The sequence below is a fragment of the Dama dama genome, chromosome 15 (genome assembly GCF_033118175.1).
Source record: "Dama dama isolate Ldn47 chromosome 15, ASM3311817v1, whole genome shotgun sequence".
NCBI classification, from domain to species: Eukaryota; Metazoa; Chordata; class Mammalia; order Artiodactyla; family Cervidae; genus Dama; species Dama dama.
The window spans coordinates 83,906,218-83,933,674 of NC_083695.1; the positions used below are offsets into that span (position 1 = coordinate 83,906,218).

At 38.3% G+C, this 27,457-nt stretch overlaps 1 protein-coding gene across 3 annotated transcripts in view; it reads right to left on the minus strand.

Annotated features, from left to right (window-relative positions):
- Window positions 1-4,099: 4,099 nt before the first annotated feature.
- The window catches only part of RAB11FIP2 (RAB11 family interacting protein 2), a 43,647-nt gene continuing 20,289 nt past the window's right edge, over window positions 4,100-27,457 (minus strand). Inside the window, exons 4-6 of one of the 3 annotated variants that reach the window (XM_061162749.1) lie at window positions 14,492-14,537; window positions 8,249-8,486; window positions 4,100-4,796 (exon numbers count right to left, since the gene is read on the minus strand). In XM_061162749.1, coding sequence (XP_061018732.1) covers window positions 8,259-8,486; window positions 14,492-14,537 — 274 coding nt within the window. In that variant the 3' untranslated portion in view covers window positions 4,100-4,796; window positions 8,249-8,258. Of the gene's footprint in view, window positions 4,797-8,248; window positions 8,487-14,491; window positions 14,538-18,388; window positions 18,460-27,457 lie in introns of those variants that run through there. The other 2 variants (XR_009696156.1, XR_009696155.1) reach the window with 2 other exon arrangements.

Consider the following 27,457-nt stretch of genomic DNA (forward strand, 5'->3'; position numbering starts at 1 on the left):
ATTGGCACTAGAGTTTCCACTGAGGGTTTGTGCAATGATTGAAACAAAGACGACCAAAAAACCCAATAACTTTTGCCAGTGTACTGATGTCTTTGAAGCCATTTTACACTGTTAACTTTTTAGCCATTATTCCACCGAGGGATAAAAACCAATGAAATAGTCTGCTACTCAGTGTTTCTCTCTCATGTGTGAAAGTGTTAGTTGCTCAGTCGTGTCCAACTTTTGCGACCCGGTGAAATGTAGCCTCCCCAGGTTCCTCTGTCCATCGAATTCTCCAGGCAGGAATACTGGAGTGGGTAGCCATTCCCTTCTCCAGGGGATCTTCCCGACCCAGGGACTGAACCTGGGTCTCCAGCATTGCAGGCAGATTAATTACCACTGAGCCACCTGGGAAGCCCTCCTCTCTCACACTACCCTTATTTTAAATTGTTATTTTCAACCTAGTACGTAATGGTCTTTTCCTAATCGTTCAGTATTTCTAGAATCTGATGCAAGATCTAACAAGACTCTTACATTTCATTCTCGATTTCCCCAGGAAATGAGAACTCGACTCAGTTTTGATTGTGAAAATAATGTCAGCTTTTTATGAACGATCTGACAAAATGCTTATAACCAGCAGTTACAAAGTGCCTGTTAAATAAAACCTCTCACCTTCAGGCCACAAGCTGGCTTCACCCGTATCAAGGTTCACTGCCCAATTTCACACATACATTCAAAAACTTTATTCTACTGCATTCCATGTGTGGCTGCATTGTTTCCTTTCTACACTAATATCTCGTACTTCACTTTTCCAGACCTCTGTGAGGCTGAGAAGGATGCCCTCCTGAATCAAGGTTGGCCACCACATCAGAACAAAGGCAGGCATTCTGGCAGTTTCACATTAAGGCCTGTGTGCATTTTTGCCTTCCCTATCACAAGAGCGAATCTTACTGCACAACAAACATTTAGAAGCATGAGCAGTATTAACTATGTATCTATTCTGCATTGTGTATTGTGCATATCTTACAAGCAGTCTATCTATATGACGTTTCGTCAGACAACTTTCTTTAAAATGCAAAATATTCATATCATCAAAAAACCAGGAAAAAAAAAAGAAAACCAACCAAAACATGTTCATAAATAAATTCAGGACTGGCAAGGAAAGTTGCTTAAAGTTTAAAAAAAAAAAAAAAAAAAAAAGATTCTCTAAACTACATTAAACTAAGAGAAAAGGGAGTGGGTCTCTATCTCAGTGGTACTTAGATTTTAAATATGCATTTGAACCACCTGCAGTTCTTGCTAATAGAGCTTTCTGGGTCCTGTCCCCGGAGTTTCTGATGAAGTGGGTCTGGGGTTGGGCCTGAGACTCTGCACTCTTCCAAGTTCCCAGGTGCTACTGCCATTGCTGCTCTGGGGACACCACTTTGAGAACCAGTGATCTCACCAACCAGCTTTCCAGATCTGGCTGGCCAACTCCTTTAAAAGTACAGTAGAATTTTAAACGGCTGATGTACAAAATCAAAGAGACTATGATGGAATGAAGGACCACTGTATTTCAACAGAAAAATGTATTTTACTTCCCTAAAACACATCACCCACCACCACACTGGCTTTAGATGACTGGAAGCTGTCACATACACGTGATATGACCTTAACACAGGACAGTATTATGTGCTAAACTGACCGCTGGGATACTTAGTTTTTACCAAAAGGCAAGACCACCATAAATGACATTGAAAAGTCATAGTTACCACAAAGGGTGTGTGTCAGCTCCTAGGTAACATTCTGGAAGGCTCTAATCACCAGCAGCCCACGGACTGTCAGTCAGATGACCTGCACCGCCAGGCTTAGAGGCAGGTGCACTTGAGAAAGGCTTTCTCTTTATTGCTGTAGGAACATCTCACGTGAACTCTACCCTCTTAACAGATTTTCTGTGCACAATACAGTATTGTTAACTGCAGGCACCACGCTGCACAGATCTCTAGAGCGGACTTACCTCGCGTAACTGAAACTTCTTTAGTCACTGAGTTACTCCCTACACTCTCCCGCCTCCCGCCCGAGCCTTGAGCTGTGGTTCCACATCACACGGGCCCTGCATGCCCCTTGGCCAAGCCAGGTTTCCACCAGATCATCTGTGTGTGAACTAAAAAGTACACTCTGCACTGTTCTGATGATGATGATGATAGTGGTACATCAGAAATAGGGACGCACTGGACTTCCCCGGAGGCCCAGTGGTTAAGACTGTGCTTCTAATGCAGGGGCCACCAGTTCAATTCCAGGTAGGGGAACTAAGATTTCACTTGTGCTGGTGCAGTTAAAAATACTTTTTTAATTAAAAAAAAAAAAAAAAAATAGAGATTCACTTAGGAAGAGACTGTGTACTAGTGGCCTACATTTTTTTTTTTTTTTAAAGAACCAGTTACTAACATTTGGACATCATATTTCACATAAAAATCTGTGTTGTCAGTCACTGAGACAATCAGGTTTAGCAACCCTGGCCTAATGTTCATTTCTATCTGGCCACCATGAGCTTGGGCTGAGAAGTTCAGCTTTCCCACACTGCCACTGTCCTCAGTAACCCCTCCTCTCCTGCCCCTGGCCTGCCTTCTCCTCCACCTCACCTATGCAGCTCTATAAACATTTCAGTTTACAACCCCTGCCCCAAGGTTGTGGTATAAATGAAAAGTTTGCTGGGAACTGTAAATAACCATAATCTCTGTCTCATGCACTTTTCTGTCATTCACCAGAGCACAAGAGAATGTGACATTGTAATAACGACCATCTTTACTCTCCTCCAGTTTTTTTAAATCATTTTCAAACTTTGGTTCTAATATTATTAAAAGTGCACCATATCTCACACTTGACAACACACCTCTGAATACCTCTGAGAGAGAAATTTGATTTCATGCTTCCTACCATACATTCTGGTTTTTGAGTATGTCTAACAGATGATGAAACCCTTGAAATTTCAAGAATCAAATTTTAGGGGTATAAGAACAGAATCAAGCACTTCTAGTTCATGTACTTATAGGTATGTAAGAATGTGGCTTGTAAACATTTGTACAATCATAAAAATGTGAAAATATGACATTTGTGTTATCATGTAAAATCATTTAGGGGGAAATGTAGAATGCTGGGCATCCTACAAGCTTATTACTTGAAAAGCTGAACAAAAAACATTTCTGAGAGGCACTGCAATAGAGCAAACCTACATGGAAAATAGCCACTTTAACAGAATAACAACTCTCTACTCCCAAATTACCCCAAATATCTCTGTCTCAATAGACTAAGGAAAATAAATGTGAGTGCTAGGGACAGGCAGAAAGGGGAACGACCTAGAGAAATACTAGAGGAGGTGATGAGATACATTAAATGGACCTCTAAAACTGAGGACAATTAGGGGTGAGGAAGGTATTCTGTCTGCAGAGAGCTCCCTTGTTCCAAGTGTATATTCCTTACCTTCACAACTACGACGTGTGGATCACGTCTCATCTAGAATACAACCACGTAACATCCTGCCACACCCACCATCATCCCACGCCCTTTGATTCCTGCTGCCCTCGGACAGCATCTGGGATGGACAGGCGTTGTATGCCTGCACTGCAGGCTGAGAGGGCTGGAAGTGGGCAGAAGATGGTGGTCTTCGCCAAGAACCGGACCATAAACATGGGTGGGAAATGCTATGGGACTGCCAACTCTAGTCTACTGTTGAGTTCCGGAAGTAGATATTCTGTTAATCGTCTTCGATTTCCCCTGAAAGCTTGTACAGTCCTGACCTTAGAAGGCTGTTGTGAAGAATAAATGAGATAATGCACTCAGTACAGGTCTCAGGTTCTATACAAACATTCAAGATGTAATTTTCCACCAAATCGTTAAGTTCTGTCCCTGTGAGGGGATGACGTATTTATAAAGGGCTCACCGTGTCCACGGTGAGGTATAAGCCACTCTCTCAATGAATTTTCAAAACTATTTTCATAGTGAAATGAGTCTGCAGGTATTATAGAATCCTTGCTGCGACACATCAAATGATAAGGCATCCAAGTACTGCATTTTTAGAAGAAAAGGAGGGCTCATGGACAAACGCATATTCATGCTGTGCTATCTACAATAAGAAATTATGACAACCAGATTAAGATTAAACACTTTAATCAACTATAATAAACCAATAATCATATATTATATAAAAATTCTGACTCATGCATCAGATTACATAAATTACACAACTGTCACATTATGTAATGCTTACATACTTCTGAGTTTGTACCTGCAAAAATGTATACAAGTTACTAGAGCATTTTCCTTAGTAATTGTAATACTCCTCAGTTATAAATAATGCTTGTATTTTTCAAATACCTGCTAAATATATACATTTCTAGATCTGCAGCATTTTTTTTGTACCTCAAAATACAAACCACCTAGAAGACTTAAGATTATAAGCCCAATGTATCGTTTGTTACAGACTTCAGTTCCATTGTAAGAGTGGATTTTTTTGACATGGAAAATAAATGAAATAAAATGTCAACTCTAATGCTTGAAGAGCTTCTACACTTCTTATTAAATACATCAGAAAACCCTTCATATGCAGATTAATTAGTTAAGGTGCTACCTATTGCATATTAAATACTTCCAATGAGTGCATCTGGATTATTAAAGTTATAAATCTGTGAAAATGGGGGCTTTCGGTGTGGGCTGACAGACCCTTCCATCTACAATCATGAGCCAGCAGCACTGCAATTCTTTTCCTTTTACTTCAAAGAGATCGAGGAAATGAGCATGCTTCGTATTTCACTTACACACACGAGTGACACCAACCGTATCTATAAGACATATGAGCACACAGACATCAGAAAGTTTCACCTTGTTTTGCAAATCCAGGGTAGGCTGCTTTTTCTAAAAAGCTACAGAGGAAAATAAAAGCTCTAGTGTAACAATTAATAGGTATATTAAAGGCAGCAATTTTTTTCTTTTTTTTTTAAGATCTTTTTGCTGAAGAATAAGCACGCTTACAAGGGTGGAGGAGTTGGTGAAGGATGAGAAGAAAGCAAGTCTGTCACTAACGAGCTGAGTTTTACTTTAGGTTTCCATTCATGAAACCCCTTTAAATACAGGGCAACATTCACAGCTGGAAAATTACAACAAAATCTTCATTTGCTGTTAAAAGCAACAGACATAGTTATGTATAATCTACGGATAATACTACATTCATGAGAGGATGGCAGAACTAGGCTCAATGCAGAAAATAGCAGCAAAAAGCGATACTTAAAAAGAGTTGTAAACGGGTGACACGCTATTTTATATACAATTATAAGATTTACTTCCTGGTATTCAATAAATGAACTTGAAGCCTAAGTGGTAGGAGTGTCTGTTCAATACTTTGAAGCTGAATTTTAGAACTTGGAGGGGAGCTGGTTGTATAATTACACTATTTAAAAAATATTAGCAGAGACATTTTTAATTACATAACAGAACTGTGTTAGCTTAAGACCGGTTTGAGATTATCACAAACGCGGCAATTTTAAAAAAATCCTCTTTTCTGTGGAAATATTTTTGAGCATTCCTTTTTTAAGCATAAAAGCAGAAGTAATCTGTCTATAAGTCTATTGTGCTGTGCATTAATGAGTACATATGTTTTATTTCCACACCTAAGTTACTAACAAAACATACCATTATACTACTTAAAAGTTAGAGTTTGGAAAAATAAACCAATGTGATCTTCTGGCCTTTTTTCTACAATGCTAGAAATTAATACTACTCCACTTTCACTTCCACTCACAAACAGGAAACACTGATATGTTTACGTAGGAACTCATTTTTACTTTTCGTTTTTAGTTCATTGTATTGACGAATTGATTATGAAAATACAGAATAAGTCTGACTCTAGGTCATGAATGAAAGAAAGTTCATAAACATCAGAAAGGAACATTTCAGGCAGTGATAAATGCAGATTCAATTTTCAATACAGTTCTTGTCTCAGAATAAAAGATAAAAATATTGATGCAGTTATAGCCAAATCATTCACCAAGGATAAGTCTAATCCTTAACAGTTTTCACAAAGGCCAAGATTCTCTCCTTAAAAATGAATTTCCTCATTAAAAAAATAGTAGCCCCTGAATCTTACTTTTTCATGAGCTTTGTTTACACAAAACATATCCCTAGTACAACACTGGTATCGGGGGTCATTCTATAGAGAGTAAATTTGGCCAAAGCATATTAAAATATTTGCAGATAATGTCATAATACTGAAAACACATGGATTCTAATACTTTTAAAAGTGTAAGAAGAGCCTCAATTATACTAACAAGAGAAAAACTAATTATTGTGCAACATTTAACAAATGTTAACTAAAAATGGCACCAGGTTAAAAAATAAGAACTACTAAGACCTCAAATGAGAAAATAAAATTTTATACCAGACTGTGAGGTTTACTACAGAAATTTAGAAGTGAAGGAAAAAGTTGGTAAGAGCTGTTTTTCCTTCTCTATTTCCTCATATTAAAAATTATTTTTTGTATTAACATTTGGGATTTTTTTCAGAATTTCAAAATTTGTGCTCTCATAGGAAAACTAAAGCAACTCAGAAAAATACAAATAATAAGGAATTTTAGCTTATGAATATAAACTTGGCCAAGTATTATCTGATTCAAAATATTAAACTGAGCAAAAGAATTACACGTGCTTTATTATTTAACTCTCAATGAAGTCTTAGTAGAGACAAATTTTAGACAAAAATGCATTTGGTAAAAGATTGGGGAATATATGTCTCTGTATACAGGTGAACTTTTCATTGTAAATTTCCTTTAGAAGAAACAGATTTCAGTATTACACGGTATGTATTTCAGACTTTTAAAGTTAAAAAATGAGCAGGAGATGATTAGTAATATTTTTGTATCACTGTTTTTCACTCTAAAGATTAATTTTGTACAAATATATACAGAAAATTCATGAAAGTAGTCAACATTTTGGGAGAGCAGACTTTATAAAAAGTTGACATACAGTTTTGTGATACTGATTTATTTTTAAAGGGTTTTAAGTATGTAGAACAGTATAAATTGTCATCCTAGTAAAGATCTGTTCTAAGAACTCACCCCTCCTTTAGTAAATCTTATTGTGGTTCAGAACCCAAATGCAACCATCTGTTCCACTATTTATGTAACTTGAAACCAAGCCTAATTCATCATTCCTAGAATTTGCTCATTGCTCTGGGTTATCAGGCATCAGAATGATCACCTACTCCCCCCCAAATTATCTTCAGATATAACTTCCTAATATTTTCTTTGCTAGTATTTTAAAGACATTAAAAATCTCAACAAAACAAATCACATTTGCTTATCTTCTGCTTATGGCTCAAACAAAGCTCAGATATTAAGACAAAAAACTAATTAAAAAAACTCATGCTGTTGTGAAGTTAATGAAGTTTTCTAAAATACATCATTCTTTGAAAAGGGACTTTGGGTCATTACTCTGGAAAAAGAGAAAGGATCTGATGGTAGAATAATATATAGTAGCAGCTTATTTTGAAACCAAGGTTCATATTGTCAAGAGTGATTTGAAGCAGCTTTCTATAACAAACCATTTAGAGTCCTAACAGCAATGCTGATTTGTTTTGCATCGATAGAGCACACATATATTTCCAGATTAAGAAACCCTAATTGGTATCCTATAATTTTAGAGGCAACCAGTTGTTTTTAAATGTTCTAAAAACACACGTATATATGAGGTATATGCACGTATTTTACATACAAAGATACATGAACATCTAGATATTCATGTACACATATATGTATATAAAATATGAACCTTTTTTTAAAATTAGTGTTTATAATGATCAGTACTCCTGCAGCTAAATGTCTATAAATTGACTTTTGAGAAACCAACCACAGTATCAATTTTGCTTTACGAGAAACCTGTTCCTGAGGAATACGTCATGTACTTCTGAAGATACTTCTAGGCCTAAGGGAGATTAGTGAGCCAGCACCAGCACCTAAGTGAATCCTAAGGAACGGCTTATTCATGAGAATCTGGCCCTTTTTTACTTTAAAGGTTTAAATTATTGAGCTCACTTCAAAGGTCACTCTTGATAGTCCCTGCTAATGTTTACAGGCGAAACGACTTTCCACAATGCAGGAGAGTATGTAATGAAACCTGATAGCGTGGTCTGTCTTTCAGTACCAAGCTTTTCTTCTATTTTTCGTCCTCTTTCTTCCTTTCTTTTCCTACCACCCCTCCCCCCCGCGCCCCCCCCCCCCCCCCCCCGATTATAAATGCAGTACCATTGGCTTGTTAACTGTTGGAGAATTTGCCAGCTTTCCTGGATGGTTCGTATGGCACTCTGAGAATACTGGGCGTCTCCTCCATCACCCTGACAAGGAGGTTGTCGATGTAGTCCTCCAGCTCCCGGATGTGCGAGTCCTTCCTCCTCAGGAGCTCTTTGTGTTTCACCAGCTCCTGCAGCACCTCCTCGTAGGTCAGACTGCGATAGCCTGCAGTGGCGTCAAAGGGGTTGCTCTCCTAGAACAGGATGAAGACGGGCACTTCAACAGAGGATCAGAGGAAGATGACCAACTATTTTGAACTTCAGCTTTTTCAAACCCTCCTCCCTATCCTGGGCGAGAACCCGTGTGACAGTTCACAGAGTGGCTAGCCAGTTCTCAGGAAAGGACTAGGGCAGACGCATGCCTTGATTACAACTCTGAATTCTTCTAAAACCACTTTTTACACTGTGGACAAATGTCCTAGTGTTAAGAAATTGACTATATAATTTAAGATTAGATTAACAGATAAAATGTTCTATTATAAATATAATTTAAGAAGCTGAAACCAAAAGATCTGTAAGAATCAACTGTAGGAAATATAAGAAGCTATTGAAAACTAGACCTTTGGACATTAATTTAGTCCTCATGGAATTGCTTCCACTGAACTAGAGTTTAATGTTATGCTTTTGCCTTTTTATTGAAGACGGTTACAAGAAACAGCATTATCAACTCTGCTTCTGCAATTTGTTACGAAATGTTGCTGGCATTCAAAACTATTATATACTATTATATAATAATATTATTATGTAATAATAGTATATCATAATAAAAAATCCATGGGCACCCTTGCAAGAAGCTCCATGGGAATAACTACCATTTTAACTTATAGGCAAATAGACCTTTTCCTCTTCTGAGAAACTAGTCTATTTTTCTCCTTCTAGTACTAATACCTGTACAATTTATTTCCCTTTTTGCCCTGGTTGTCAGGAAACTCAAGAGTTCCACTACTATCATGGTAACAATATTAGTATATCTGCAGTCTCCCACTTCACTTATTTTGTTTAATCTTATTCTTTTGGTGAAAATTCTTTTAACACAAAGGTAAAACATAAGCCAAAAAGGCACTGATTAATGTTTATTATAAAGCATCCTATATTAATAGAAAATATTTCTCAGGAATTTCATCAAAAAGGCACTGTATCGTCATCTATTTAAAGTGTGTAATACTGAGATTTTTCATTATGCAAAATGTAAAGTAGCAATCTTTTTGGCATTTTATATATAGTTCTATCACTACATTCAACAACTGGAATTGGTGTTCATCACTTTCTTTCCAAACATCTCCTTTCAGTTTTAAAGAAAATACACTAAAATCCTGAGCAAACTGACCTTGCTCTTAAGGACTAACAGTGTCTAATCTATTCAGTAGAGGACTGAGACCCAGGACTGATAAATACAGACAGGTCTTTTGCTTTTTCTTGTCATGGAAATTAAATTTGTATTCACTTTGAGGATCTATTTTAATTTGCCATGCATCCAGGAGTTTTCATCAGTAAAGTCAAAGTGTAACTTTTCATCCCCTCCTTCCCTAGACCCTCTGACTGCGCTGCTCCAAAGGCATAAGCAAGAGCACGGATACCAATACGATGTTTGTGTTAGCCAAGCACACTCCCTTCTCTAGCTAGGATAAAGGCAAAAAAAATATTCTGGGCTGCAAACTTCTCCAAGCCACAGAATCCCTAAGGTGTTTTAGAGAAGACATAGCTTGCACTAGACCTTCAAAGATCCTAGAAGGTAAAAATGCGTACAGGAATCTCAAGCAGTGGGCTCTGCTTGTTCAAAGGAGGAAACAAAGCTCAAGGCCCAGTGGTCAATAAAGGTGATCAGCAGAGTACGGCTGGGAAAGGAGGTTCAGGGCAGGGCACAGAGAGAGACAGAGACTGAAATGGTGGGTTCCAAACAGGCCATCAAGGATGTCTAATGCTATCAGACTTGGTGCTCAGAGCCTACTGAAGGTTTCGGAAGAGAGGAAAGATGAGTAAAGCTAAGTTCTAGCAAAATGGTATAGCAGTGGGTAAGACCCTTTGGAGGGACCATGATGAGTTACAAAGTTATTTAATACTATGTGGTACATGCATCCTCAGTTGTGTCTGCTTCTTTGTGACCCCATGGATTACAGCCCGCCAGGCTCCTCTGTCCATGGAATATTCCAGGCAAGAATACTGGAGTGGGTTGCCATTTTCCTAGCCCAGGGGATCTTCCCAAGCCAGGGATCGAACTTGAGTCTCCTGCACTGGCAGGTGAATCACACTGCGCCACCTGAGAAGCCCCCAGTTAATAGTACAGACAAAAGTTAGTAAGAGCCTCTACTAGATTAACAGAATAGAAAGGATGCTAAAAGGAAGTAAGTGTAAATTCTGTTAGGCATATTCAAAATATTTTACCATTAGAAACTGGTACAGATACAACTTTATGAGTTGTGCTATCTTTGTCCCCCAAACATTTCAAAATATCGTTTTACTACAACTAAAGGACAATTCTGGAGATAAGCTGGTTTACTTTTTAGTTTCTTTTCTTTCAGAGCAATTAACCTTTTGTTAGAGTAAATATACACACATACTTATAAGTTTATCTAATTGGTCATAAGTAGTCTAGAGATATAAAAGTTATAATTTTCTAAACACATTCTTATTGACATTTATTATACTAAGCATGTTTCGGGGGGGGGGGGGGGGAAGGTAAGAAACACCATAGAGGCAAGTATATTTAAAACATTAATTGAAAATAAGCTACTCTCTTACTTTAACCACATTCTGTACAAATTTGAGACAGAAACCCACATAAGTCTCACTTTTCCTTCTCTGATATATGAGATGTTCTCCAAGTTCCCTTTCAACTCTTAAATCTCCTGGTCTACAAACTGATTTTTCTGAACTGCATTTAAAAAAAAATAATAATGTCCAACTAATGTGATTTCATTTTTCTAATACAACACTTACTGAAAAAATAGCAGTTCTTCTGAGAACTGCAGGGATTAACGAAATTAAACTAAATGAGATTCATTATCAATTGATTGTTTTACTTTTTTCTCTTAATTTAACATAATAATACTGTCAGATTGAGCCTCTCTTAATCAAATTATACATTTAAGAACTGATTTCTTCAAATTAATTAAGTGATAATATACACTTAGAAAATCATTTATATTGTTACATTTAACACTATGCCAGCACTACCAGAGAATGTAGCTAAAATAAATTTTTAACATTTCTCTAAAATGGGGATTAAAAATATCAGAAAATTCTTTTATTTTGACATAAGTAGCTTAAATCAATGCCACGATACAAGTCAATCTAAAATTTAATCTCTCAAAATAATCAATTATTATCGCACAATATTGTTCAATACTTTACAGCCATAATCTAGAATATACAAATCCATTAACTGGCTTATTTTTCTCTTCACAATCATCTAATTATGGGGAAATAGATTTCTTGGAAATACACTTCTGAGCTTTCCAATAAATTTTCCATTTGTCCTTTTATGTGAAAATTTTACCCCAAATTTCTGTATCAAGTTTCTATGCCAAAAAAAGAAAAATCTTAGAAACACATGTACTATATATAAACTATGTTCTGGAAAATAATATAAAATAATTAAAAACAGTTTTATGCCTAGCTCCAGATTTATCTCATATTTGAAAATCATGTAAACCTCATTTTAAGCATAAGATTCTTAATTGACTAAATATACTCAATAAATACAACTATCTTTGTTTTTGATATAATTGCAAATAAAATAAAGATTAATACATACAATAGGAAATAAAAAATATTTTCTAAAAAATTTTCTAAAATATTATTTTGCTTAAGAACTCTCAGGCAAATATAAAAATGAATTATTTTTTCAAAAGATACTTTCAATACTATTTTTGGAAAAGCTAAAAATTGAGAAATCTCCAAACTTACCAGACTCAAATAACTTAACACAGGACTCCTAAGTACTCAATATTTTTCCTCTAGCACTCCATACAGATGGCACATATGTTTTTAAGATGTCTTCTTATATTGAAATTTAATGCAATTTTTCTCCTCTATTCCTCTTTCATAACCAATCCTTTTTATTCCTACCCGACCTCTGTTAAAAATTTCCATACACAGATATAAGAAAATAAGTATTGGGTGAGAAAAAAGAATTACTACAGGAAGCTTTCTAACTGGAATTTTAAATAACAGTTGTGCAAACGACTTTGATCTATTTTTACTTTACTCATAGTCTAGCCTTTTAAACTAGGAAATGTATATTTTTTACAATATTTAAATTTCAACAAAAGCAAATTATCAAGACTCAAAATAACTGAAGATTTAAAGAAAGGTTGTCCTGGTAACCAAATATTGGTGGGGTACTAACTGACATCCAAGGCAACTAGAGGAGGGAGAGAGAGATAAGATGAAGGCTTGGCATTCTCTGATCATCTCATTATTGTTCTAATGAGGAACTTTGCTCTGGGAATATCATCTCAGCTACTTTCACATCTTTTGTCCTACTCCCTTCATCTCCCTTTCAGTTCTTAATTAGGCCTTAAAGAGCTCACACTGCCCTTTCAACTGGCTACTGCTCCTGTTTAAACACTGTGCTTTCACAGACAGGTGTTGGCACTAGCATATAAGACATACAAACTTAATTACAAAATACTACGTCCAGAAGGGGGAAAAAATATAACTTAGTGGATGGCTATTATTGGAGAACTTAATGTAAATTACTTCAAACATCTTATAATCTTCAACATAAAACTTGTTCAAATACTTGTTTTCAATAACGGTCAGTAGGAGGATGAGCTTTCTCCTCTTAATTGTATCTTGCAGTAAATTAACAACACCTAGTAATCCTTTAACTGTCATTTAGAATAGTTAGTATTCCAGAGAAAAATAATCACACATCAAGGATTCTTTTATCACCTTTAAATCCCTTAACTAAAACAATTTTCACATTTTATTTCTTTAAAGAATTCTAAGGATGCTTTTGCAGCAATAAATTACAAGATTTGGAAAAGTACATTTACAAACACACAGAAGTTGTAATTAAGGTTACTTAATAAACAATAGCTGCACATTAAATCGATTTTTTGATGTTGCATTTTGTTTGAGATTAAGTAACTGCCTGATAGAATTCATTTTACTATCTGATCAAAGGCTGACTTCATATATTCTGATGTTTCTTGCCAGACTGCCATAATATAAAGACTTGAGTATTTATGAAACATCAAAACGTACAAATCATTTACATAAAACAGCGAAAACACAGTACAAAGTCCTCTGCTTCTATAATGTTTTCTACCATTTTAAAGACAACTATGTTTAGAATGGTTTACACAACACCATGGTTTCTTCTAGGCCTATCACATCACAGAAAATTGTGATATGTTACTGCTTTGAAAAATTCTTATTATACATCTGGATCACACACATTAAGGACAGATGGTTCAAACAGCAACCACCAGCCTCTTGGAATAAAGGCTCTATTTCTGTTACTCAGTGAGAATGTAGTTTCCTACCAAGACATGTGTCCATATTTTATAAAGTAACTTATTTTCTAGGTTTAATATAGTATTTAAAATTGACTGAAGATATTACTGAACCTCTGAAGAGAGATCGAAGACTGAACTTGAAATAACAATGAAATGAAGTTAAAATATCTGAATAATCCTTGCAAAATATGCGAGTTAATTTAGCAGGTTGCTACCAAGTCTGTTAACATATTTGGTTTCGTTCTGACTTAGAAGGTAAATGTCCTACAGGTTCTTTCACACACACTTTCCTGGTTAAATGGATCTCTTGCCAGGAAGCTTTCCCTATTGTTAAATATTAACAAGCAGTTTTATTTTTCCTTCAATCTTAGTCACAACAACAACAACAAAATGCTAGTTTTCTCCACATGCTCTTATTTCATAACAATTATAATGTTGACTTTGACATATAGCTTTCTTATCCATATTTAAAGAGCCTGCAAACAAAATCTGTATATTCTAAATGAACTTCAACTCTAACTAAAACTGTTTGCTTATACTTCCATAGATCATACCTAAGTCACACCCTATGGTATATTTTGTGTTTCTTTCTCTGCAGATTATCACACTAAACCATAATCTGTAGGTAACGGAGGGATTCACGAAGATGGAGGCCTTTTCAAGAATGTGCCGCAGACAGAAAGACAGCCTGTGGCTTGGTTTTTGGTAATTCTCAAACCCTCGATGCAACTTACCGGAATCTTCCTGAGGTCCTCATGACTTGTCGGATTCACATGAAAACTGAGCAATAAAAGACAAGCATAAATGTTAAAAGCATATCACAGTCCATGTGGGAGGAAACATAAAAGCAGAACATTTCAACCAGCACTGCAACAACAATTTCTAAACTCCTACACCACCTGGGTGACTGACATTTAATCCAGGATGTAAAAGAAAAACAAGATTTACGCAACATTCTATACTTTTAAACTTTGAGGGAAAACCCTTCAGTTAATACTAGAATTGAAGAATTGTATCTTTAAATACATAGTTTCTAAATATGTTTAAATATAAGCAAATTTACCTAGTCAGCTACTTTATAAAATTAAAGTTTGTAATATTATTATTCATTTAATACATACACCCACCTTAGGCCTTCTGAGATAAAACTAAGGAGACTTAAATAAATTTAGGGTGAGAAGCATGTAGAATGAAAGAGTTGAAGCCATCTTTTAAAACAATTATTCCTATAGGTGTTAGAAAAATTAACCTTTAAACATTTTCCTATCAAGGAGAATGAATTCAGAGTTGTGTGAACCATTTCTGTCATTAATGGATTTCTAAGTAGCTGGTCTTCAAAATTTAAATACCCAAATGGACCAAAACAAAATGGATTTCTTCCATGCAGAGGATGAAAACATCACAGCTGAATGTTATAATCATTTTCCTCTTTAACACATGTCCATTAGGAAGGGGACTGCAACCAAAAAGCAGCTAAACTTCAAAGCCATCTGCTGAGTAAATATTTCATCGTTGCTATTCAAGTTTATTTTTTACCCAGCACTTAACGACTATTAACCATCAGAACCTCTACAAAGCATTAATGTCCTAGGAACCTTTTTAATCCCCACACCCCCCAAAAAAAAGACTTCACTGTAAAAGATGTATATATATTTTTTCATTATCTGTGCAAGTAACTGGAATCCTTTGAAGAAATTCACTTTGAAAACTTTTGACTGCATGCATGAAAAGTCTGGACACTGAAAAATATCTATTTTCACAAGTACATGTCCCAAGCTGTAAATCCACAGGGCATGTGTATGACCACCTTGAGAGAGTTTCTCACATATCCAAGGTTTCATTTGTTATGACTAAAGGTTGTTGTAGTAGGTACCAGAACTGGCTGCTGACCTCTTCTGCCTAGAATTCCTGTGGATAAATCTGGCATCTCAGTAGAGCCTGGTGACATGGTAGGGAAGATTGAGACATGTTTTAAATACCAACGATGCACCATTTACAGGCAAGTGTGGCTGATACATTTTCCCATTCCCTGCACCTCACCATCTTCATGGTGTTCTGTGTGGTCCCAGACTAGTCACTGTACCAGCAAAGCCTCCAAAGTCTGACAAAAGAGTGGCTTAGAAGAAAACAATAACAAATCCAAAATACATCATCATGTGGTACCCCTAGGCCTACAGCAGGAGCAGCTGATAACACGGTTCCCATCCTCCCTGGTTTTCGGTCCAAGGAGGTCAACACGAGGGCCCACGGGACCGATCTCTCCTTGACCGTTATCTCACAGTGCGCTGTTCTCTAATGGGTCAGGAAACACATTCTGCAGAGGCTCTCCGTTCGGCTGTGATCCTCTGACGGACCCTCAGTAAGCACACCACAGTGGTTACAGGCAGAGAGGTGGTGGCGTGAACTCAAATCCTGCTTCTTCCCTCTACACACTTGCCTTTGAGTGTGTCTGGGTTCCCTCACCTATAAAACGGGAATCCTAACAGGAGGAATGCCAACAGTCCCATGGAGGACTCCTGGGAAGGTCAAATGAGATGATACCAGGTAAAATGCTCAGCACTGGTGGCTAGCAGATAGCACATGTTCAGTAAATTATTTTATTGAATGAATATTTGCATATCGCTTATACTGTGCCAGACACTGTGCTAATAAGCACTTTAACCAAAATTAACTCATTTCATCTTCATAACCCTTAAGGTAGGTATGAGTTTCATTTTCAAAAGAAGGAAACGAGCCACAGAGAGGTTAGGCAGCTTCTGGGAGGTGGTACAGGAGGTGAGCGGTGGAAGTGACACAGTGCTAGCCCTGTTTTCTGCTCATGGATCCACTTAGTGAGCACCGGCTGCCTGGCTGAAGCCCTAAACACACAGGGCATGAGGCATGAGCCACACAATGTTTTGAGTGAGCACATAGGAGATGTGCCCTTGCAGGGGGAAGAGAGCACTCCTGAGTTAAATTCTTAGCCCACCCAGAGGAAGGGAGCATTCTAGTGCAGCAAATCAGCCAAGGAGAGTCTAAGTCCAGGAAAAAGTAGGACATAACGCTACATGAAAGATAGGCTTGGCAGGCCAGAGAAAGAGGACAGTGAGGACCTATGTCGTCTGCTACTGCAGGACACCAGGAGGCTGGCAGAGGCAGTAGGGTGGGAGGGAGACCTTGAGGGGGAGTCATGTAGGAGACGAGGCCCCTGGAGCTGATCCGCAGAGCAGCAGGCCACTTCTGACAAATTTAATCTTTCATAAATGCTACTAGATGTTTCACAGGGGCTTGCCTGGTGGCTCAGATGGTAAACAGTCTGCCTACGATGTAGGAGACCAGGGTTCAATCCCTGGGTCGGGAAGATCCCCTGGAGGAGGGAATGGCAACCCACTCCAGTATTCTTGCCTGGAGAATCCCACGGAGAGAGGAGCCTGGCAGACTACATCGATCCCATCACATCCTTAAAGAATAAACAGTATTACAGCTGTATAAATCTCATTACATGTCTCAGGAATGCATGATTAAACTAAGAAACAGAAATGTTCCTATTATACTTATTGTAATAAGAATTTTAAAGGAACAAGGCACTTAGGACAAAAATTTTACCAAAATCACAAAGCTAATAGTATGGACAATCCAATGGCTTTAGCTTATGGGATGAAAGTGAAACTCAGAGACACCTGCAAAGGGTCTGTGAAGTGCCAAGAACGGTCACAACTGGAAGGGAAGGAGGTGTGGAGCGCAGAGAGCCCTGGTCTTTGCCATTGTACCCGCGCGTGTAACCTGAGTGCGCCCACACTCGCAGCCCAGCTGAGGCCAGAGCTCTGGGACTGGCCATTGTCTGAAATCCAAAGGCAGAACCCGTCCCCTGTGGTCGGCTTTACATTCACAAACTGACGTGTCAAACACATGACCAACCCAGTCATTCACGGCTGCCTTTTCTGATCCATCCTTAAGGGGGAAAAAGAGTGAACTGAACTGGACTGAATTAGCTTGGGGAGAAATAAAATGTCTCTATTTATGGACGTGTGGCACCAATTTGGGATACCTTTCCCCTTGGACTGCTGTCCTCGTGTCAGACAAGATACTGAGGAAGATAGGCTGACTGCTCAACTGAGTTGCTGACAGGTTAAGGAAATGTTTTTTAAATCAGGTATAAAAATAAACAGACATGCTCATACTGAAAAGGTCTTACACAAATTTAAACTTCACAATTCAAAAACAATTATTTTTCAAAATCAGGACTAAAAGAGTCTGGTGGCAGCAGGAGATTTTAAAGTACCTTTAGACTGATAAAAATATTTTTAAATTCATATTTTTTAAAATATTTTAAATAAAAGGCTTTAAGCTAACATTCTGAGGTTTTTAAGTTTAATAAAAGCTTATTTTTTTACCTTGTGGTATTCCCAAATTTTAAAGAATTTTTAATTAACAGTACTCAAATTATTTCAAGGGATCATCAGTATCTCTTCAATAACCTCACATAAATTTACTTTGAAGTCAGGATAAATACGGAGTAAGTAAATTAGTGAAACTTAAAACTGTCCTTCAATTTCTGCTATGGACTAGCTTCCCACAGATAAGCCAGAAAAGCAAACCAACGTTTATAAAGTGATAAAACGACAGAAATCACTAAGGCATTTGGCAGTCACCTGAGTTTTTTTCTTTGTCCTTTCTTTTCTCTTTTTAAAACTCCTTTTGTTCTCTTTTGGATTGAGAATACCTAAGAAAGGGCAGATATGGTTAACAGTGAAAAAGTTTATCAAGACAAAAAAAAACCCACAGAAGAACAAAGATCTATTAAAACTGATTAACTGAGCTGCCTTGCCAGTATAAGACAATACAAACTGTGTAAATTCCTGGCTCTAGGATTTTACATCTTTCAAGGAGAAGTCATATAACAACACTTGAAATTCTTCTGAAGGCATTTAAAAACAAGTATTATTACATCTTCTATGATATATCTTTCCAAGATGTGTTACTCTGGAATTATAAAGCTAAGTCCATTTTAGCCTACAACTTGACCCATTTTGTATTTAACAAGTGAATTCAAGTTAACTGCAAATTTCAGGAGGTGTCCTGCTTGTCTGGGGGGGGCGGGTCAAAGAGAGGAAGGGGAGTGGAGGAGTAACTTTCTTAAGAACACCATTTAATTCCTTACGGTACACAGGAAGTAAGTACATTAACTACCGCAGAACCCCTGACACTAACTCTGTTCAGGGGAGGTGCCCTAACATTGATCTTCCTGTTTAGTTGAGAGAGGGGGCTCTGCAGGCCTGGAGCTTCATTTGCGGGAGAGACATAGTTTTGGGGGAGGGGTGTAAACTGAGAATTATAACGTAAAACCTTTAATGAGTGTGAAAAGAGGAAAAGTAAAATATCCCCTTTACAGAGAAGCAAGGGCAGGAAGTAATGACACTGGTCAAGCCACAGCTGATATTACTGGACTTTAACCATGATACCAGGTACCTTGTGAACACTTTACATGCTACCCCCACTTAATCCTTGAACATTACAGAAGAGGAAACAGGCATGGCAAAGTCAAGGTAACAACAATGCTCCAGGTAACACAGCTACTAAGGGGCAGAGTCAGGATTCAGAGAAAAACAGCCAAAGGTCACCATCCAAGCTCTCAGTCACAAACTGTACCTCCCACACAGGGTTCCACTGGGAGCTCAGGGAGGCGGGTCTCAAGGCAGCCAACACAATTCCTGAGCATTCTTCCAATCAGAATGACTGAGGAAAGTGCAAGACACAGACATTCTTACAGACAGAACAAAGGCTGAAAATCACTTGTCTGTCCCCTCCCAACTCCCCAGCTCCATTCTGCCCATCTCTGCACCCAAGATGGCTGATCGCTGGAAAGCACATCTCCTGGGCCCCCTTGCCCACTGGTTTCCAGCTGTGCTTGACCACTGGGAGGTACTTGCAAGAGACTGGAGGACAGACAGAAGGGAAGACAGTATTTATTTCAGCCCCCCAGTCCCAGCCTACCACCTTCTCAGCCCCATGGCACTACAGCTTTGCCAGTAGCTTCTGTACAAACAGCCACAGCTGTTCCTTCACACCTACGTGTGGCAGTCCCTTCCAGACATGGCAGGTCCCTAGCGCTATAATATCCCTTCCCTGCTGTCCTCACCCCGGCCAGCCCTCCATAGGTGATCTCTTCATTCAACTTTCTTCAATTATTCACTTTGAGTGTGTCATCTGTTTCCTGCTAGGAATTTAATGGATGTAAAAATATACAACAAATGCCAAACACTGTTCACTCAATAATTTAAAATAGGACAGAAAGGAAGAAAACCAAACTGTAGTTCTGAAATGGTATAACTGAAGTGACTGGGATTTGAATACCACTACTATATATTATGCTGCCTTCCAATTTATAATACATTTTCACAAACAGAATTCCTTTAAGCATGTTTCCCAAGGAACAGGAATCAACAGACTGGATTACAGTCTCCCACAGTAAGATCTCATAGTTGAAACACCGTCTGATCCATCTTACCTTCGGATCCTCCCACTCCTTCGCTCCTATCGGACCTGCTTTGTGGACCCCCACTAACATCCCAATTGTTTCCTAATCTGTTTGTATTTACTCACCCCTCTCAGCAGAGCATATTTACAGCCCGTCATCCCTCAGATGTTTTCCCACTTTTATTTTGCCAATCTCTAACCCCTCTCAAGTCCCTCCTGCTGTCTTTGTTACTTTACTGACTCACCTTTATAACCTGAAACACATCCTCACCACCCATCCTCACTGCTGCTTTTATGAAGGTTAACAACAAATCATTTTTATTTAAGGCAACAGCCTCATTCTCTTTAACCTCTCAGTTCTCTTTGAAGAGTATTCTCTCTTTCTAAGATCTGTGATCTGCGACAGCCTAAATTTTCTCCTATGTTTCTGATTACCAGTCATCTTCCTTGTTCCGCCCTAGGTGGGAGACACTAGCCATTTCTAAAGGTTCTGCTTTCAAACTTCTTTTTCCACTCTACCTTGGTGATTTCGTATCTTCCCACTACTTCAGCTGCCATCACTATAAGGACTGATGACGGCTACATCTTTAATCTTCGACCACAACTGCTTTATCCTTTGTAACAATACCTCCTTTACAAAAGTCTGTTCACTCTCAGACTGGGTATATTACTTGCATCTCAAAGTTGTCCCAAGCCAATCATCACCTTGACTCTTCTATCAGTTCTGACTTTCCTCTTCTGGTACAAAAACGTGAAGCCTCAGAGGCACCCTTGACTCCAGTCTCCAGCCTGCATGCCTCATCAGTAAGCTGCCAGGTTCTCCCTACTCAGCTTCTGGATGTAGATCTCTCACTGTTTCCTTGCTACTCGTTTTCAATGCTGGTTACCCTTCTGCTCGTGAGACTACATGACCACCTACACTACAACAGCCTGGACCACAGTAGCAGCCTCCTCTCCGGCTCTGCCACCCTCCCTCCATCCCATCTAGCCATGCAACAAGCGTGGGCAGGACATTCTAAAGCGCAAGTCTAACCTCCTCATCCTTCTTTCAAAAAACTGGCTTCCCACCTCCTCCAGGACAATGACAAAATTTCTTAGCGTGGCTTTCAAAGCCTATTGTGCTTAATTATATCTTTTCAAACTTACTGCCCACCACCACTCAGCACCCAGGTACAACCTATTAAATTGCTCTACATTTCGTATTTTATTTTTAATTAGGAAACAAAAACTTCATTACCTATTTCAAAAAATTAGGATTAAAAGAGATTTAAAATGGAACATTTTTTAATGACAAAGCGCTAAATCCAATGTAAAGTGTATGAACCTAGATACAGACCTTACATCCTTCATAAAAATTAACTCAAATCAATCACAGACCCAAATGTAAAGCATAAAACTACAAAACTCCTAAAAGATAACACAGAGAAAGTGTAGATGATCTTGGGTATGGTAATCATTTTTTAGATACTACACCAAAGGCATGATCCACGAAGAAAGAAAGAATATACAAGTTGATTAAAATTAAAAACTTCTGCTGTACCAAAAAAAAACCCCCACTGTTAATAGAATGAAAAGTCAAGCCACAGACAGAGAGAAGATATATCTGATAAAGGACTGTTATCAAAATATACAAAGAACTCTTAAAAGTCAACAATAATCCAATTTAAAAACAGGCCAAAGATTCCAACAGATCTCATCAAAGACACACAGATGGCATGAGGCATAAAAAGATGTTCCGACATATGCTACTGAGGAAAAACAAATGAAAACAATGAGATACCATCACACACCTACTGGAACGGCCAAACTCTGCAACACTGACAGTGCTGACACCAGCTAACGCGGACACAGGTGTGGAGCTACAGGGACGCTCACCGCATGATCCAGCCACTGCCCTCCACCGTATCTACCCGGAGGAGCTGAGAACTATGTCCACACAAACACCTGCACACAAACGCTTACAGAAACTTTGCTCCTAACTGCCAGAACCTGGAGGCACTCAAGATGTCCTCCAGTAGCTAAGTGGATAAACTGGTACATCCAGACAATGGAATATTATCTGGTGCCTAAAAAAAAAAAAAAAAAACCTCTCAAGTCATGAAAAGAACGAGGAAGCTTAAATGCACCTCACTAAGTGAAAGCAGCCAGTCTGAAAAGGCTACAGACCGAATGATTCTATGTGACCTTCCGGAAAAGGCAAAAACTAGGGAAACAGCACAGAGACCAGCAGTTTCCAGGTGTCTGGAAGGAGGGACAAGTCAATATGCACAGCACAAAAGATTTTTAGAGCAGTGGAAATACTCCATGTGATACTATAAAGATGGAGGCATAACACTAACACTACATACTAGAAAGATGAAGGTGCATCATTACACATTTGTCAAAGGCCACAGAATATACCACCAAGGATGAACCCTAATGTAAGCTGCCCACTATGGACGGTTCTGATGTGTCAGTGTAGGTCCCTCAGTTTTAACAAATGCATCACTCTAGTGGGGAATGTTGATAATGGAAGCGGCTACCTCTGTGTGATGGTAAGATGTATATGGGAAATCTCTGTACCTTCTGCTCAATTCTGCTGTGATCTCAAACTGCTCTATAAATAATGGTTTTTTAAGTCTGCATTTTGGGTATCTATCTTAATCCCTGAACTCCCTATTTCTTTCTACTACAGGCTGCTTGAAGAAAGGAACAATATCTCAATCTTTTCAGTCCAAGCATCTGACACAGTACCTAGGGTATGGCAGATGTTTAACAAATGTATGTTGAATAAATTAATAGCCAGTGCTTAATAAAAACTGAGCTAATAATTGACTGACTAAATAAACAGTTGATCAATAAAGGCTTTGACAGGAAATTATCAAGTCCCCAAAGAGCAGAGGAAACCAATTTTCTCAATAATGAAGATCACTCTGATCTAGACCTGACAGCGTATTACTGGAGGTGGGGGGGGGGGGGGGAGGGAGGGGGTTCATTCTTTTTAAGATAGAATTACTCTGATACTTAAAACTGCCAATATGAATTGAAATAAGTTTCAAACTGGTGACTTCTAATAAAATCCATTCCACTAGCCAGTTTATCCAGTTTACCAACCAGGTCTACCAGTTTGGGTATTTGATCACAATAGAGATTAAATTGAAAATACTCTGGCAAATCCTGAAAACATTTCATAAAGGTTCAATGTTAAAGGAGTTCAAAGAAATGTTAACAATTCCTTTTACAAAAGGCTTTAAAAATGAAGTGCCGGTAGAGAGATTCCACTAAAAAACAAAACCTTTGGCACATTTCAATTATGTCTATTACACATGCAAATAGGGCTTAAGTCAAGGTACAACTCAATACTGCTTTTTTCCTTTCTTTGGAAGGGGGAGTTGGGGGAAGTGAGTACCAAATCAAATTAATGCTACTAGAGATTAAAATACTCCATTATCTCTCCTGGGACTGGGCATGCACACTGACACCTAGATGGCAAAACAGAACCTAACACATAAATGTCCATGGGGATTAACAGTAATTTACTTATTATTATTCTCACAGGGTATCTTTTATGAGATCTCGTAGGCAAGATGATTAAGAAATTGTGGTCAGTGACACCACAGATCATGGACAGCAAATTCAGACCTAGCTACTTTTCTATCATGATATGGTAATCACTATGTTACTGAAGAAGTCCTAAAACTTGAGGACTGAGGGATATCCATAAAATTAAGGCATGTTTCATCAAGAATATCATGTTTGATCAAGCTTAACTTACTGTTTTTTCCTGGTGAAGAAAAGAAATATAAATAAAATGTAGTTAAACTGAATAGCAGAAAACAAAATAAAAAAAGTCAATTTACAAATTTCCAAACACAAATCCCTATGAATTCTGAGAGTTCTCCATTTCTTTAAAACTAAGCTTCTCCAAGGTGAAAAGACAGCCCTCACATTGGGAGAAAATAACAGCAAACGAAGCAACAAAGAATTAATCTCAAAAATATACAAGCAACTCCTGCAGCTCAATTCCAGAAAAATAAATGACCCAATCAAAAAATGGGCCAAAGAACTAAACAGACATTTCTCCAAAGAAGACATACAGATGGCTAACAAACACATGAAAAAATGCTCAACATCACTCATTATCAGAGAAATGCAAATCAAAACCACAATGAGGTACCATTACACGTCAGTCAGGATGGCTGCTATCCAAAAGTCTACAAGCAATAAATGCTGGAGAAGGTGTGGAGAAAAGGGAACCCTCTTACACTGTTGGTGGGAATGCAAACTAGTACAGCCGCTATGGAAAACAGTGTGGAGATTTCTTAAAAAACTGGAAATAGAACTGCCATATGACCCAGCAATCCCACTCCTGGGCATACACACCGAGGAAACCAGATCTGAAAGAGACACATGCACCCCAATGTTCATCGCAGCACTGTTTATAATATCCAGGACATGGAAGCAACCTAGATGCCCATCAGCAGACGAATGGATAAGGAAGCTGTGGTACATATACACCATGGAATATTACTCAGCCGTTAAAAAGAATTCATTTGAATCAGTTCTAATGAGATGGATGAAACTGGAGCCCATTATACAGAGTGAAGTAAGCCAGAAAGATAAAGAACATTACAGCATACTAACACATATATATGGAATTTAGAAAGATGGTAATGATAACCCTATATGCAAAACAGAAAGAGACACAGATGTACAGAACAGACTTCTGGACTCTGTGGGAGAAGGCGAGGGTGGGATGTTTCGAGAGAACAGCACTGAAACATGTATATTATCTAGGGTGAAACAGATCACCAGCCCAGGTTGGATGCATGAGACAAGTGCTCGGGCCTGGTGCACTGGGAAGACCCAGAGGGATCGGGTAGAGAGGGAGATGGGAGGGGGGATCGGGATGGGGAATACATGTAACTCCATGGCTGATTCATGTCAATGTATGACAAAACCCACTATAATACTGTAAAGTAATTAGCCTCCAACTAATAAAAATAAATGAAAAAAAAAAACCTGAAAAAAAAAAAGAGGTACTGGGGTTTAAGAATTTAACATGTCTTTTGAGGGAACACAACTCAAACCATAATGCTATTTTTTATGAAATAAATAGTTTCCCCATAATAAGATACTAAAAAAAAAAAAAAAAAACTAAGCTTCTCAAACTTTGTTCTCTTCAGTACTCTGCCTGATGCATGAGAATAAATCTGACAAGCACAGAACTGCCTTGACATCGCAAATTTAACTTAAAAATTCAGGTAGATTTTTACATTTTATTCCATACCATAATCATGCTTGTCTTAATACAAAAAAATCTCTTCTCCTTAAATTTTTAGGAACCTTGTCACTCTGGGAAGTTGTGTTGTGATTATCCTGTTGCTCTGAGTAGACCGTGACCCACTGTCTGCTGTAAATTCATTGGAGTCTTTTTGAGGGTATGGGGAACGGGTAGGAAGCCAGTCCTGGAAGCCCAATAGTGAAACTGGGCAGGAGTGATGAGAACAAGGCACCATGGCCCGCCACAGAGCCAGACCCAGCACAAGCGCTCTCTGTGATCAAAACCAACCCAGCCTTGATCAGCCTTTTCCTCTGAGAGGCTGAAGACAATCTGGGCAGAGGTAACTCTTCCATGAAGGAGGGGACAAAAGCAAGTTGGCCCACAGTGCCCTTGGCCAAGAGTACCAGAAGCTGGCTCTGCACCCAGGACAAAGCCGCGTCTGACTCTTTTCAACTCTATGGACTCTAGCCCACCAGGATCCTCTGTCTATGCGATTACCCAGGCAAGAATACAGGAATGGGTTGCCATTTCCTTCTCCAGGAGATCTTCCCGACCCAGATATCAAACCTGGGGTCTCCTGCATTGCAGGCAGATTCTTGACCGTCTGAGCCACCAGGAAGCCCAAGTTCTGGGAAAGAAGCCTTGGCACCCTCTAGTCACCAGGACGGCCTCCAACGTTCAAGAACATCCCGCAAGGGGTTGTGGTCAGAAAGCACCAGCTTCCTTAAACCATCATCTCTGCAGGGCTTTCAAGGCGAGGTACGCAAGGCCACCAGACTTCCTGGGGCCCTCCACAGGGTGACACAAACCCTGGGCTCTGTGTATGTATCCTCCTTGGAAGCAGAGCTGCGGGGGTGACTGGGAGATTTCTGGCTATGCTACACCTCAGGCTGAAAAGCCCAGCCTTAAGAAGTCTTGGCAAGTTAAGAGCTGGTTTTCCAAGACCATGAAATTGTGTGATTTTGCCAGAAAAAAAAATATTGTTCCATGTAAAAATACACTCTCTAGCCTCTTCTTCCAAACAAGAAAATAACATTTATGAGACAAGTACCCACTTATTTGGTTAGAAAGGATAACACTACTACCTGTGTGAATTTCCTAAGGCAGGGACCCTTTTCCCAAAGCAGACTCAAACTTTGAGTTTTCCATAAGCAGCAGTTATCCTTCTTACTGTGACAGCTTTGAACAATTTAATTTGAACTCAGTCATGTGAGTTTAGAAAAACTCATCAAGCTTTAAGGTAAAGCCACAGCTTAGATATTTACCTTGCACTGTTCTTATTAGTGTCATGTAATAATTTCTGACCACAGGATTAAACACTGCCTTCAAAGTCATGAATTTTCTACTTAAATAGGGAATACTTTTACTTAATTTCAATGTGGTATACAGTTTATTTCATCAAAGATTATCATTGAACATACACATTGAAAAGAATTCTTATATCTTTCTTTCTACCAAATGTATGTTCTTTATCAGTCAGTGAAAAACATGAGCTCCTAAGTTCTTTTATTTATGATTTATGATTTTTAAAGCTGAGAATATAGTTACTTGTAAATAATTTAACTTATTCAAAGCAATTGTTACTGATCCTATAGATGCTTTGTAGTAAGACCATAGCAAGAGCTACCATTTCCAGCTTTTACCATGTGGCAAACCTACCTTTAGCACTAGCACTTTATGGTGCCTTACATCATGTAATTTCTTCCACAACACCAAGGCTGTTATCCCATTTTACAATGAGGCTTAGAAAGGCTAAGTAAGGTCAGACAGTTATTCAACAGACTCAAATACAGACCTGAGTCCTAAACCTGAATTCTTGATACCTAGCCTATACTCACTTTAGGATATTCTACTATGACTATATTTATACTTTTACGTAACACAGAAAAATCCTCTGGTAGAAGTAGTTAATCAAATATATCTTCTGAATCAAACATGAAGTTATATCTGGTATGATCTCCATTTTTAATTTATTTGGGGA